This window comes from Monodelphis domestica, chromosome 3, assembly GCF_027887165.1.
Source record: "Monodelphis domestica isolate mMonDom1 chromosome 3, mMonDom1.pri, whole genome shotgun sequence".
Classification (NCBI taxonomy): Eukaryota; Metazoa; Chordata; class Mammalia; order Didelphimorphia; family Didelphidae; genus Monodelphis; species Monodelphis domestica.
In genome coordinates this window covers 70,396,523-70,410,762 of record NC_077229.1, presented here as the reverse complement: position 1 = coordinate 70,410,762, position 14,240 = coordinate 70,396,523, and the positions used below count along the sequence as shown (strand labels likewise).

The 14,240-nt window shown below is 59.5% G+C and overlaps 2 protein-coding genes across 2 annotated transcripts in view; both read left to right on the top strand.

The window, feature by feature from the left end:
* The first annotated feature begins 572 nt into the window (after window positions 1-572).
* On the top strand, window positions 573-4,503 carry LOC107650379 (mucin-5AC-like). Its single transcript, XM_016426882.2, has 2 exons — window positions 573-3,543; window positions 4,127-4,503. The coding sequence occupies exons 1-2, from the start codon at window positions 573-575 to the stop codon at window positions 4,249-4,251; spliced, it is 3,096 nt and encodes a 1,031-aa protein (XP_016282368.2). The 3' UTR covers window positions 4,252-4,503.
* A 1,301-nt stretch (window positions 4,504-5,804) lies between these two features.
* Window positions 5,805-14,240, top strand: part of LOC103092531 (mucin-16-like) — a 178,052-nt gene continuing 169,616 nt past the window's right edge. Inside the window, exons 1-3 of the mRNA XM_056820976.1 lie at window positions 5,805-8,718; window positions 9,312-9,428; window positions 10,959-13,901. Coding sequence (XP_056676954.1) covers window positions 5,805-8,718; window positions 9,312-9,428; window positions 10,959-13,901 — 5,974 coding nt within the window. The remainder of the gene's footprint in view (window positions 8,719-9,311; window positions 9,429-10,958; window positions 13,902-14,240) is intronic.

Below are 14,240 nucleotides of genomic sequence, written 5' to 3'. Positions count from 1 at the left end.
CTGCTCATTTCGGTCTGCCCCAGTTGACTGAAGTCCTTCCAGTTCCTCGTGAGATGCTCGAGATCCTCATGCCTTACAGCCCAACAGTATTCCGCCTCCCTCATAGAGCACAACGTGTTGAGCCCTTCCCCAATGGGGCATGAGGCCTCAGTCCCTCATTTTCCACCTTTGGGCCCGCCACCACAGAGAGCGTGCCTAAGGTGTTTTTGTAGCTCTGTTTTTCCTGATGATCTCATTGGGGTCCAAACTCAGTGGTGGTATTGCTGGATGAAAGGGCACTCAGGGGTTGCAAGGCCTTTGGGCATAATTCCAAATGGCCCTGCACAGTGATTGTATATTACTTGACAACTCTCCCAGCAAAGCATGTTTGTCCCAGTGTGGTGTGGCAGAACATGTTGAGGAAGGAGAAGGCTTGCTCTGGAGGAGGAGTTGTCCACGGTGAGTGAGGGGAGGGAGAGTAAGCTAGTTGAGCTCAGGATGAGGAATATTAGGGAAGAGCAGGAAGGAGCCCTGCAGAGAGGAGATGGGGTGAAGGCCCAGGATCTCAGCCCCGTAGCCCGCTAGATTGCCCGATGTGTCCCAACCAATCACCTCTTTCAGACTACACAGGAGTCTCCAGCGTGAGCCCAATGGCAGCAGGGAGCAGGAATCCATCCCCTTGGAGCAGAGAGGACACGGAGCCCACTAGCCTCCCTGGGGCTGCATCGACCTTGGGAAATGCCCCTTTCAGGACCCCGGGACCCATCCTCTCCACAGACACACCTGCGGGCTCAGAGTCTGCTCAGACTGCCAGTCTCTTTGTGGGCTCGGCACCAGGTGGCCAGGCTGGAGAGACACCCCCGCCAAGCGTGTCTGCTGTGGGAGGCCATCCCACTGCAGGAGGGTCTGTGGGCCCTGGCTCTCTCCCTCCTGCTGCCACAGCCTTTGAGTCTGAGGGCATGGCAGGCTCCAGCGTCCCCTTAGACAGCAGCCCTCGAAGGACCGTTTCCTCCTTTTTGCCCACGGCCACCTCGGCTGCCGCCACAGCAGCGATGTGGGAGCATGACACCACCAGGCCTCCTGAAAGGGGTCCAGGTGGCTCCTTCCATACCGAGATCCCTTCTTCAGGGAAAGGCATCAGCACCCTCCTTGCTCTGTCTCCTTCTGACTCGGGCTCCACTAGCAGAGTCCCCGGCGCGACCTCCCTTTCCCAGGGCACACAGACAGTGGCTTCCACCATCCCTGAGGAGTCAGAGGCCCAGACAGGGATGCCGGCCAGCTCGGTTGGTCTGACCACCCCTCCCCGGAGTCAGATCTCCAGTACCGAGGAGGCAGAGACAGCCACGGCTGCCCCTTCCCTGGGAGCCAGCCCAGGGCCAGTGGATGCACCCACTGCTTTCCCTGTTTCCACGGGCCCTCTAGGAACCGCCATGGCCCCAGGAGGGAGCCCTAGTTCTAGGAGGACCCTGGAGACTTTGTGGACCGAGACAAGCAGCCCCTTTGCTTCTCCCAGCACGAGCCAGCAGAAGGGCGGTCCTCCTCCTGGGCTAGGGCCCTCTGGCTCCACGAGCACCCGGACACCTGTGGGCATGACTGAGCCGAGGAGCAGCGCTGTGGTCTCTTCAGCTCCTGGCACAACGAGGACCCCGTATGCCACGGAGGGGACCAGCCTCCTGGCTTCTCGTGAAGGCTTCCTGGCGACGACTGACACGCAGAGCAGGCCCGATGGGACATCTCCCAGCATCCTCCTGGCTGGGTCAGTCTCAGCAGGCAGCCCTCGAGGCTCAGAGAGCAGCATGCACTCAGAGAGTTCCTCAGTGTCTGCAGAGATGGCGGTTGGAGAGATCACGCTGCCCCCGGGGAGTTCCACCACTGCCTTTCCTGTGGACAGCCCCTCAAGCCATGGCCCCAGCGTTCCCGTGATCAGTGCCAGAGCCGAGACGTCATCCCAGCCGGAGCCGGTGACGGTAGCTGAGTCGGCCCCTTCTCCTGTCTCAGGGACTGCCCCTGGTGAAAATGCAGCTGTGCCATGGCTTTCTACCCCAGCTGAGGCCCTGAGTGCCTTAAGCACAGGCCTCAATTGGCTGTGGACTCTCCCTGCAGCCAGTCCAGAAGCGTCCTCAGGGAGCAGCACCGTGGCTCTGGACAAGGTTTCAGCTGTGCCAGAGACCGAGGGGCCAAGCCTGGCTGCCAGCAGCATGGTCACAGACACGCTCCCTCCCTCTGCCACCTCTGCTCAGCATCCTGGCCACCCAAGTCCGGGAGGAGGGATTGGCTCCGCTGGCTCCCTGACCTCAGCCTGGTCCCCAGAGCCAGCATCCTCCGACTCTGGCACTGGAGCCGCCTCTTCCTCTCCTCCAGATGTGAGCTCCTCTTTGGGGGTGACTCGAGCTGGCAGCGGGGCATTGCCGATGGACTCGCAGACCACAGACCTTCTCTCGTCGGCCACTGCACCAGCGTATGGCACATCAGCAGAGGCCACAAGGACTGTGACAGGAGGTGGCCCTCCAGGGGTATTGAGTCCAGGGCCCATTCCCAGCTTGGGAGACTCGATCACAGCCTCCTGGAAGGACTCAGCAGGCACGGGCAGGAGCTCTGTGTCTCCGGAGCTTACCCTGCCTGTTGTTTTGGGTACTGACGCCTCCACAGGGTTCACAGCATCTGGTGGCCCATCCAGTCCTCCTCCAGGGACTGAGCTGCCAACCATGCCTGGCACCGAGTCGCCATCCTCACCTCTTGCAGTTGTGGAAGCCAGTTCTGCTTCTCCCCTTTCCTGGGGCCCGGGGGCCAGCCCTTCCCCCGGTTTCTCCCAGTCGACATCGGAGGACAAAGGAGGCTCCTTTCCGAGCGCCACCAAGCGCACGTCGGATGTCTCAGCCTCTGGGCCCACCGTGAGTTCAGAGAGTGTTGTTGCCACCTCGTCAGTGCCCAGCACAGAGGAGATTGGCTCCGGGTCCGCTGCCTCCCTGGGCACCAGACTTCCACTCTTGACTGGCGGGAACAGGGTTACGGGAACAGGGGCTCCAGGCTCTACCCCGGAGCCCACAAGCCCTTGGCGTACAGGCCCGGCAGCAACACCAAGGCCCGGCCTGACCTTCGGCCCTGCCCGGACAGAGAGCACAGTGCCCGTGAGCACAGGTGCTGGCTCAGAGACACCTTCATCCAGCTCTGTGGGCAGCCAACCGATAGCACCAGACACCAGCATTGCCAGCCTTCCGGACCCCCTGGCGACTGAGGCCACCAGCTCTGCGTCTCTCCTTTCGCCAGAGACAGGTTCCCCGGGAAAACTCCATGTGCTGTCGAGCCTCAGCCCACACTCCCCTCCTGTGTTCACGCCGTCCTCGTCCCGGACCAGCCCCTCTTCTCCTGGGATGGCCCCTTTCTCTGGGTCAGAGCAGAACACAGAAGCAAGCGGGGCATTTGTGCCAGTTTCAGTTGCCACGGAGACTCTGTGGGCATCTGGCCCTTCCCCGTCCTGGTCCACACTGACAGCAGACATCCCTGGCCCAGCTGGTACAGCCTCTGGCTCAGGCCCTGCTCCTTCCACTTCATCCCAGTTCACAAGTAAGCAAGAACCCTTTTTTGCTCTCTGGAGGCCCATTTGTGTGTGTGTGTGTGTGTGTGTGTGTGTGTGTGTGTGTGTGTGTGTGTGTGAGAGTGTGTGTGTGTGTGTGTGTGAGTGTGAGTGTGTGTGAGTCATTTGTGCCGTGAGGTAGGAAGAAGGGAAGTCTGTTTAGCAGGAGGCACCCCTTGCCGTCGGGCTTGCCTCTCAGAGTCCGTGTTTCTGTGCATTGGTGAGCCGTGTGTTGTGGCAGTCCCTCTAGTTGCCCTCCACTGTCCTCGGTGGTAGCCATGTCATGCTCGGGGCTGAAATGGCCCTTCCTGTCCTCTTTGTGGTCCAGAGCTTCAGCTGTGATGCATGTATATGGGCTCTGGCGAGTGGGCATCGCAGTGGGGAAGGGGCTGTGCTGCACGGGGAGGGTTTGGCGTGAGAAAAGACCTCCGGATGGTCTGTGTGGAGGAACCCCCGTGAGACCTTAGGGCATCTCCTGCTGTTTCGTGTGTGAGAGGGCTCTCTGCTGTGGGGCGGTAAATGTTCCATCCATGTGTCCTGCGTGAGGGATTGACCGCCTCCCCTTTTTTGAAGGCATCAGTGAGAGCCTAGGTGCCAGCAGCCCCCCTGCAGACCTAACCTCCCATGAAGCCATCGCCACATCTGCAGCCAGTGAGGCCCTGGGGGCCTCCACCAGTGTCAGCACTTCAGGTCAGTAGGAGTCTGCCGTCTGCTTATTGTGCTGGAGAAGCCTTCTCTGTGCTTGGTTTGTATCGCCTCCTCTTGGGGCCTCTCCATGTGGTGGATATGTGTTGGGCTATTCTTGGGTCCTGGGGACCCGGCTTAGGATTTTGCCCTTTCTGGGAACATTTCCATTCTGGCTTGCTTGGGGTCTCCCTTTGAAGTCTTTCCCTCCATGTCTGTCCCTTTGAGGTTGGAAGCGCAGACTCTGTTCCTTTGGAGCTGGACACGGACAAGCTTTGTCCATGGCACGTGTAGGATCCACCATTTTAGGTTGGTGCCCAGCGCCAAGTAGGTATCATCTGTCTGACCGCCAGCCGAGGCTCATCCAAGAGGGCATTTGGGGATGCGCTGTGTGGCGCTGAGAAGCCACTGAGAGCATATGGAAGAGGGGTCGGGAAAAGCCCTCTGCTAGACTCCCAATCTCACAGTAGTGCATTTCAGCAGCAGAGGTGAGCTCTGACTCCACGTCCGTGGCCCAGAGCTTTTCCTTTTATATTTTTATTTATCTGTTTTCCAAATACGTTTCCATCTTCACATGATTCCTTTTCTTTCCCTTCCCTGCTCCGTCTCCCCTGCCAGAGCCAACAAGCAATTCCACTGGGCTGAAGAAATGGTACCATTTGATACCTTTTCCCATATTGTTCCTTTTTTCTCTCGAGCAAGCTTTGCAAAGCCAGACAGACTCCCAGCCATACACCCAGCTGTACAAGTGATGAGCGATAAGCCATACGTGTTCCTTTTGCCATTCTACTCGTAGGTTTTCCCCTCAATGTGGGTTGCATTCTTTCTCCTACGTCTTCAGGAGTGTCCTGGCTCTTTGCATTGCTCCTGGTAGCCACATCCATTACATTGGATAGTTCCATAGTGTCTGCCTCCCTGTGTACAAAGTTCTCTTGTTTCTGCTCATTTCGGTCTGCCCCAGTTGACTGAAGTCCTTCCAGTTCCTCGTGAGATTCTCGAGATCCTCATGCCTTACAGCCCAACAGTATTCCGCCTCCCTCATAGAGCACAACGTGTTGAGCCCTTCCCCAATGGGGAATGAGGCCTCAGTCCCTCATTTTCCACCTTTGGGCCCGCCACCACAGAGAGCGTGCCTAAGGTGTTTTTGTAGCTCTGTTTTTCATGATGATCTCATTGGGGTCCAAACTCAGTGGTGGTATTGCTGGATGAAAGGGCACTCAGGGGTTGCAAGGCCTTTGGGCATAATTCCAAATGGCCCTGCACAGTGATTGTATATTACTTGACAACTCTCCCAGCAAAGCATGTTTGTCCCAGTGTGGTGTGGCAGAACATGTTGAGGAAGGAGAAGGCTTGCTCTGGAGGAGGAGTTGTCCACGGTGAGTGAGGGGAGGGAGAGTAAGCTAGTTGAGCTCGGGATGAGGAATATTAGGGAAGAGCAGGAAGGAGCCCTGCAGAGAGGAGATGGGGTGAAGGCCCAGGATCTCAGCCCCGTAGCCCGCTAGATTGCCCGATGTGTCCCAACCAATCACCTCTTTCAGACTACACAGGAGTCTCCAGCGTGAGCCCAATGGCAGCAGGGAGCAGGAATCCATCCCCTTGGAGCAGAGAGGACACGGAGCCCACTAGCCTCCCTGGGGCTGCATCGACCTTGGGAAATGCCCCTTTCAGGACCCCGGGACCCATCCTCTCCACAGACACACCTGCGGGCTCAGAGTCTGCTCAGACTGCCAGTCTCTTTGTGGGCTCGGCACCAGGTGGCCAGGCTGGAGAGACACCCCCGCCAAGCGTGTCTGCTGTGGGAGGCCATCCCACTGCAGGAGGGTCTGTGGGCCCTGGCTCTCTCCCTCCTGCTGCCACAGCCTTTGAGTCTGAGGGCATGGCAGGCTCCAGCGTCCCCTTAGACAGCAGCCCTCGAAGGACCGTTTCCTCCTTTTTGCCCACGGCCACCTCGGCTGCCGCCACAGCAGCGATGTGGGAGCATGACACCACCAGGCCTCCTGAAAGGGGTCCAGGTGGCTCCTTCCATACCGAGATCCCTTCTTCAGGGAAAGGCATCAGCACCCTCCTTGCTCTGTCTCCTTCTGACTCGGGCTCCACTAGCAGAGTCCCCGGCGCGACCTCCCTTTCCCAGGGCACACAGACAGTGGCTTCCACCATCCCTGAGGAGTCAGAGGCCCAGACAGGGATGCCGGCCAGCTCGGTTGGTCTGACCACCCCTCCCCGGAGTCAGATCTCCAGTACCGAGGAGGCAGAGACAGCCACGGCTGCCCCTTCCCTGGGAGCCAGCCCAGGGCCAGTGGATGCACCCACTGCTTTCCCTGTTTCCACGGGCCCTCTAGGAACCGCCATGGCCCCAGGAGGGAGCCCTAGTTCTAGGAGGACCCTGGAGACTTTGTGGACCGAGACAAGCAGCCCCTTTGCTTCTCCCAGCACGAGCCAGCAGAAGGGCGGTCCTCCTCCTGGGCTAGGGCCCTCTGGCTCCACGAGCACCCGGACACCTGTGGGCATGACTGAGCCGAGGAGCAGCGCTGTGGTCTCTTCAGCTCCTGGCACAACGAGGACCCCGTATGCCACGGAGGGGACCAGCCTCCTGGCTTCTCGTGAAGGCTTCCTGGCGACGACTGACACGCAGAGCAGGCCCGATGGGACATCTCCCAGCATCCTCCTGGCTGGGTCAGTCTCAGCAGGCAGCCCTCGAGGCTCAGAGAGCAGCATGCACTCAGAGAGTTCCTCAGTGTCTGCAGAGATGGCGGTTGGAGAGATCACGCTGCCCCCGGGGAGTTCCACCACTGCCTTTCCTGTGGACAGCCCCTCAAGCCATGGCCCCAGCGTTCCCGTGATCAGTGCCAGAGCCGAGACGTCATCCCAGCCGGAGCCGGTGACGGTAGCTGAGTCGGCCCCTTCTCCTGTCTCAGGGACTGCCCCTGGTGAAAATGCAGCTGTGCCATGGCTTTCTACCCCAGCTGAGGCCCTGAGTGCCTTAAGCACAGGCCTCAATTGGCTGTGGACTCTCCCTGCAGCCAGTCCAGAAGCGTCCTCAGGGAGCAGCACCGTGGCTCTGGACAAGGTTTCAGCTGTGCCAGAGACCGAGGGGCCAAGCCTGGCTGCCAGCAGCATGGTCACAGACACGCTCCCTCCCTCTGCCACCTCTGCTCAGCATCCTGGCCACCCAAGTCCGGGAGGAGGGATTGGCTCCGCTGGCTCCCTGACCTCAGCCTGGTCCCCAGAGCCAGCATCCTCCGACTCTGGCACTGGAGCCGCCTCTTCCTCTCCTCCAGATGTGAGCTCCTCTTTGGGGGTGACTCGAGCTGGCAGCGGGGCATTGCCGATGGACTCGCAGACCACAGACCTTCTCTCGTCGGCCACTGCACCAGCGTATGGCACATCAGCAGAGGCCACAAGGACTGTGACAGGAGGTGGCCCTCCAGGGGTATTGAGTCCAGGGCCCATTCCCAGCTTGGGAGACTCGATCACAGCCTCCTGGAAGGACTCAGCAGGCACGGGCAGGAGCTCTGTGTCTCCGGAGCTTACCCTGCCTGTTGTTTTGGGTACTGACGCCTCCACAGGGTTCACAGCATCTGGTGGCCCATCCAGTCCTCCTCCAGGGACTGAGCTGCCAACCATGCCTGGCACCGAGTCGCCATCCTCACCTCTTGCAGTTGTGGAAGCCAGTTCTGCTTCTCCCCTTTCCTGGGGCCCGGGGGCCAGCCCTTCCCCCGGTTTCTCCCAGTCGACATCGGAGGACAAAGGAGGCTCCTTTCCGAGCGCCACCAAGCGCACGTCGGATGTCTCAGCCTCTGGGCCCACCGTGAGTTCAGAGAGTGTTGTTGCCACCTCGTCAGTGCCCAGCACAGAGGAGATTGGCTCCGGGTCCGCTGCCTCCCTGGGCACCAGACTTCCACTCTTGACTGGCGGGAACAGGGTTACGGGAACAGGGGCTCCAGGCTCTACCCCGGAGCCCACAAGCCCTTGGCGTACAGGCCCGGCAGCAACACCAAGGCCCGGCCTGACCTTCGGCCCTGCCCGGACAGAGAGCACAGTGCCCGTGAGCACAGGTGCTGGCTCAGAGACACCTTCATCCAGCTCTGTGGGCAGCCAACCGATAGCACCAGACACCAGCATTGCCAGCCTTCCGGACCCCCTGGCGACTGAGGCCACCAGCTCTGCGTCTCTCCTTTCGCCAGAGACAGGTTCCCCGGGAAAACTCCATGTGCTGTCGAGCCTCAGCCCACACTCCCCTCCTGTGTTCACACCGTCCTCGTCCCGGACCAGCCCCTCTTCTCCTGGGATGGCCCCTTTCTCTGGGTCAGAGCAGAACACAGAAGCAAGCGGGGCATTTGTGCCAGTTTCAGTTGCCACGGAGACTCTGTGGGCATCTGGCCCTTCCCCGTCCTGGTCCACACTGACAGCAGACATCCCTGGCCCAGCTGGTACAGCCTCTGGCTCAGGCCCTGCTCCTTCCACTTCATCCCAGTTCACAAGTAAGCAAGAACCCTTTTTTGCTCTCTGGAGGCCCATTTGTGTGTGTGTGTGTGTGTGTGTGTGTGTGTGTGTGTGTGTGTGTGTGTGTGTGTGAGAGTGTGTGTGTGTGAGTGTGTGTGTGTGTGAGTGTGAGTGTGTGTGAGTCATTTGTGCCGTGAGGTAGGAAGAAGGGAAGTCTGTTTAGCAGGAGGCACCCCTTGCCGTCGGGCTTGCCTCTCAGAGTCCGTGTTTCTGTGCATTGGTGAGCCGTGTGTTGTGGCAGTCCCTCTAGTTGCCCTCCACTGTCCTCGGTGGTAGCCATGTCATGCTCGGGGCTGAAATGGCCCTTCCTGTCCTCTTTGTGGTCCAGAGCTTCAGCTGTGATGCATGTATATGGGCTCTGGCGAGTGGGCATCGCAGTGGGGAAGGGGCTGTGCTGCACGGGGAGGGTTTGGCGTGAGAAAAGACCTCCGGATGGTCTGTGTGGAGGAACCCCCGTGAGACCTTAGGGCATCTCCTGCTTTTGTGTGTGAGAGGGCTCTCTGCTGTGGGGCGGTAAATGTTCCATCCATGTGTCCTGCGTGAGGGATTGACCGCCTCCCCTTTTTTGAAGGCATCAGTGAGAGCCTAGGTGCCAGCAGCCCCCCTGCAGACCTAACCTCCCATGAAGCCATCGCCACATCTGCAGCCAGTGAGGCCCTGGGGGCCTCCACCAGTGTCAGCACTTCAGGTCAGTAGGAGTCTGCCGTCTGCTTATTGTGCTGGAGAAGCCTTCATCTGTGCTTGGTTTGTATCGCCTGCTCTTGGGGCCTCTCCATGTGGTGGATATGTGTTGGGCTATTCTTGGGTCCTGCGGACCCGGCTTAGGATTTTGCCCTTTCTGGGAACATTTCCATTCTGGCTTGCTTGGGGTCTCCCTTTGAAGTCTTTCCCTCCATGTCTGTCCCTTTGAGGTTTGAAGCGCAGACTCTCTTCCTTTGGAGCTGGACACGGACAAGCTTTGTCCATGGCATGTGTAGGATCCACCATTTTAGGTTGGTGCCCAGCGCCAAGTAGGTATCATCTGTCTGCCCGCCAGCCGAGGCTCATCCAAGAGGGCATTTGGGGATGCGCTGTGTGGCGCTGAGAAGCCACTGAGAGCATATGGAAGAGGGGTCGGGAAAAGCCCTCTGCTAGACTCCCAATCTCACAGTAGTGCATTTCAGCAACAGAGGTGAGCTCTGACTCCACGTCCGTGGCCCAGAGCTTTTCCTTTTATATTTTTATTTATCTGTTTTCCAAATACGTTTCCATCTTCACATGATTCCTTTTCTTTCCCTTCCCTGCTCCGTCTCCCCTGCCAGAGCCAACAAGCAATTCCACTGGGCTGAAGAAATGGTACCATTTGATACCTTTTCCCATATTGTTCCTTTTTTCTCTCGAGCAAGCTTTGCAAAGCCAGACAGACTGCCAGCCATACACCCAGCTGTAGAAGTGATGAGCGATAAGCCATACGTGTTCCTTTTGCCATTCTACTCGTAGGTTTTCCCCTCAATGTGGGTTGCATTCTTTCTCCTACGTCTTCAGGAGTGTCCTGGCTTTTTGCATTGCTCCTGGTAGCCGCATCCATTACATTGGATAGTTCCATAGTGTCTGCCTCCCTGTGTACAAAGTTCTCTTGTTTCTGCTCATTTCGGTCTGCCCCAGGACTGAAGTCCTTCCAGTTCCTCGTGAGATGCTCGAGATCCTCATGCCTTACAGCCCAACAGTATTCCGCCTCCCTCATAGAGCACAACGTGTTGAGCCCTTCCCCAATGGGGCATGAGGCCTCAGTCCCTCATTTTCCACCTTTGGGCCCGCCACCACAGAGAGCGTGCCTAAGGTGTTTTTGTAGCTCTGTTTTTCCTGATGATCTCATTGGGGTCCAAACTCAGTGGTGGTATTGCTGGATGAAAGGGCACTCAGGGGTTGCAAGGCCTTTGGGCATAATTCCAAATGGCCCTGCACAGTGATTGTATATTACTTGACAACTCTCCCAGCAAAGCATGTTTGTCCCCGTGTGGTGTGGCAGAACATGTTGAGGAAGGAGAAGGCTTGCTCTGGAGGAGGAGTGTCCACGGTGAGTGAGGGGAGGGAGAGTAAGCTAGTTGAGCTCGGGATGAGCAATATTAGGGAAGAGCAGGAAGGAGCCCTGCAGAGAGGAGATGGGGTGAAGGCCCAGGATCTCAGCCCCGTAGCCCGCTAGATTGCCCGATGTGTCCCAACCAATCACCTCTTTCAGACTACACAGGAGTTTCCAGCGTGAGCCCAATGGCAGCAGGGAGCAGGAATCCATCCCCTTGGAGCAGAGAGGACACGGAGCCCACTAGCCTCCCCGGGGCTGCATCGACCTTGGGAAATGCCCCTTTCAGGACCCCGGGACCCATCCTCTCCACAGACACACCTGCGGGCTCAGAGTCTGCTCAGACTGCCAGTCTCTTTGTGGGCTCGGCACCAGGTGGCCAGGCTGGAGAGACACCCCCGCCAAGCGTGTCTGCTGTGGGAGGCCATCCCACTGCAGGAGGGTCTGTGGGCCCTGGCTCTCTCCCTCCTACTGCCACAGCCTTTGAGTCTGAGGGCATGGCAGGCTCCAGCGTCCCCTTAGACAGCAGCCCTCGAAGGACCGTTTCCTCCTTTTTGCCCACGGCCACCTCGGCTGCCGCCACAGCAGCGATGTGGGAGCAGGACACCACCAGGCCTCCTGAAAGGGGTCCAGGTGGCTCCTTCCATACCGAGATCCCTTCTTCAGGGAAAGGCATCAGCACCCCCCTTGCTCTGTCTCCTTCTGACTCGGGCTCCACTAGCAGAGTCCCCGGCGCGACCTCCCTTTCCCAGGGCACACAGACAGTGGCTTCCACCATCCCCGAGGAGTCAGAGGCCCAGACAGGGATGCCGGCCAGCTCGGTTGGTCTGACCACCCCTCCCCGGAGTCAGAACTCCAGTACTGAGGAGGCAGAGACAGCCACGGCTGCCCCTTCCCTGGGAGCCAGCCCAGGGCCAGTGGATGCGCCCACTGCCTTCCCTGTTTCCACGGGCCCTCTAGGAACCACCATGGCCCCAGGAGGGAGCCCTAGTTCTCGGAGGACCCTGGAGACTTTGTGGACCGAGACAAGCAGCCCCTTTGCTTCTCCCAGCACGAGCCAGCAGAAGGGCGGTCCTCCTCCTGGGCTAGGGCCCTCTGGTTCCACGGGCACCCGGACACCTGTGGCCATGACCGAGCCGTGGAGCAGCGCTGTGGTCTCTTCAGCTCCTGGCACAACGAGGACCCTGTATGCCACGGAGGGGACCAGCCTCCTGGCTTCTCGTGAAGGCTTCCTGGCGACGACTGACCCGCAGAGCAGGCCCGATGGGACATCTCCCAGCATCCTCGTGGCTGGGTCAGTCTCAGCAGGCAGCCCTCGAGGCTCAGAGAGCAGCATGCACTCAGAGAGTTCCTCAGTGTCTGCAGAGATGGCGGTTGGAGAGATCACGCTGCCCCCTGGGAGTTCCACCACTGCCTTTCCTGTGGACAGCCCCTCAAGCCATGGCTCCAGCGTTCCAGTGATCAGTGCCAGAGCCGAGACGTCATCCCAGCCGGAGCCGGTGACGGTAGCTGAGTCGTCCCCTTCTCCTGTCTCAGGGACTGCCCCTGGTGAAAATGCAGCTGTGCCATGGCTTTCTACCCCAGCTGAGGCCCTGAGTGCCTTAAGCACAGGCCTCAATTGGCTGTGGACTCTCCCTGCAGCCAGTCCAGAAGCGTCCTCAGGGAGCAGCACCGTGGCTCTGGACAAGGTTTCAGCTGTGCCAGAGACCGAGGGGCCAAGCCTGGCTGCCAGCAGCATGGTCACAGACACGCTCCCTCCCTCTGCCACCTCTGCTCAGCATCCTGGCCACCCAAGTCCGGGAGGAGGGATTGGCTCCGCTGGCTCCCTGACCTCAGCCTGGTCCCCAGAGCCAGCATCCTCCGACTCTGGCACTGGAGCCGCCTCTTCCTCTCCTCCAGATGTGAGCTCCTCTTTGGGGGTGACTCGAGCTGGCAGCGGGGCATTGCCGATGGACTCGCAGACCACAGACCTTCTCTCGTCGGCCACTGCACCAGCGTATGGCACATCGGCAGAGGCCACAAGGACTGTGACAGGAGGTGGCCCTCCAGGGGCATTGAGTCCAGGGCCCATTCCCAGCTTGGGAGACTCGATCACAGCCTCCTGGAAGGACTCAGCAGGCACGGGCAGGAGCTCTGTGTCTCCGGAGCTTACCCTGCCTGTTGTTTTGGGTACTGACGCCTCCACAGGGTTCACAGCATCTGGTGGCCCATCCAGTCCTCCTCCAGGGACTGAGCTGCCAACCATGCCTCGCACCGAGTCGCCATCCTCACCTCTCGCAGTTGTGGACGCCAGTTCTGCTTCTCCCCTTTCCTGGGGCCCGGGGGCCAGCCCTTCCCCCGGTTTCTCCCAGTCGACATCGGAGGACAAAGGAGGCTCCTTTCCGAGCGCCACCGAGCGCACGTCGGATGTCTCAGCCTCTGGACCCACCGTGAGTTCAGAGAGTGTTGTTGCCACCTCGTCAGTGCCCAGCACAGAGGAGATTGGCTCCGGGTCCGCTGCCTCCCTGGGCACCAGACTTCCACTCTTGACTGGCGGGAACAGGGTTACGGGAACAGGGGCTCCAGGCTCTACCCCGGAGCCCACAAGCCCTTGGCGTACAGGCCCGGCAGCAACACCAATGCCCGGCCTGACCTTCGGCCCTGCCCGGACAGAGAGCACAGTGCCCGTGAGCACAGGTGCTGGCTCAGAGACACCTTCATCCAGCTCTGTGGGCAGCCAACCGATAGCACCAGACACCAGCATTGCCAGCCTTCCGGACCCCCTGGCGACTGAGGCCACCAGCTCTGCGTCTCTCCTTTCGCCAGAGACAGGTTCCCCGGGAAAACTCCATGTGCTGTCGAGCCTCAGCCCACACTCCCCTCCTGTGTTCACGCCGTCCTCGTCCCGGACCAGCCCCTCTTCTCCTGGGATGGCCCCTTTCTCTGGGTCAGAGCAGAACACAGAAGCAAGCGGGGCATTTGTGCCAGTTTCAGTTGCCACGGAGACTCTGTGGGCATCTGGCCCTTCCCCGTCCTGGTCCACACTGACAGCAGACATCCCTGGCCCAGCTGGTACAGCCTCTGGCTCAGGCCCTGCTCCTTCCACTTCATCCCAGTTCACAAGTAAGCAAGAACCCTTTTTTGCTCTCTGGAGGCCCATTTGTGTGTGTGTGTGTGTGTGTGTGTGTGTGTGTGTGTGTGAGTGTGTGTGTGTGTGAGAGTGTGTGTGTGTGTGAGTGTGAGTGTGTGTGAGTCATTTGTGCCGTGAGGTAGGAAGAAGGGAAGTCTGTTTAGCAGGAGGCACCCCTTGCCGTCGGGCTTGCCTCTCAGAGTCCGTGTTTCTGTGCATTGGTGAGCCGTGTGTTGTGGCGGTCCCTCTAGTTGCCCTCCACTGTCCTCGGTGGTAGCCATGTCATGCTCGGGGCTGAAATGGCCCTTCCTGTCCTCTTTGTGGTCCAGAGC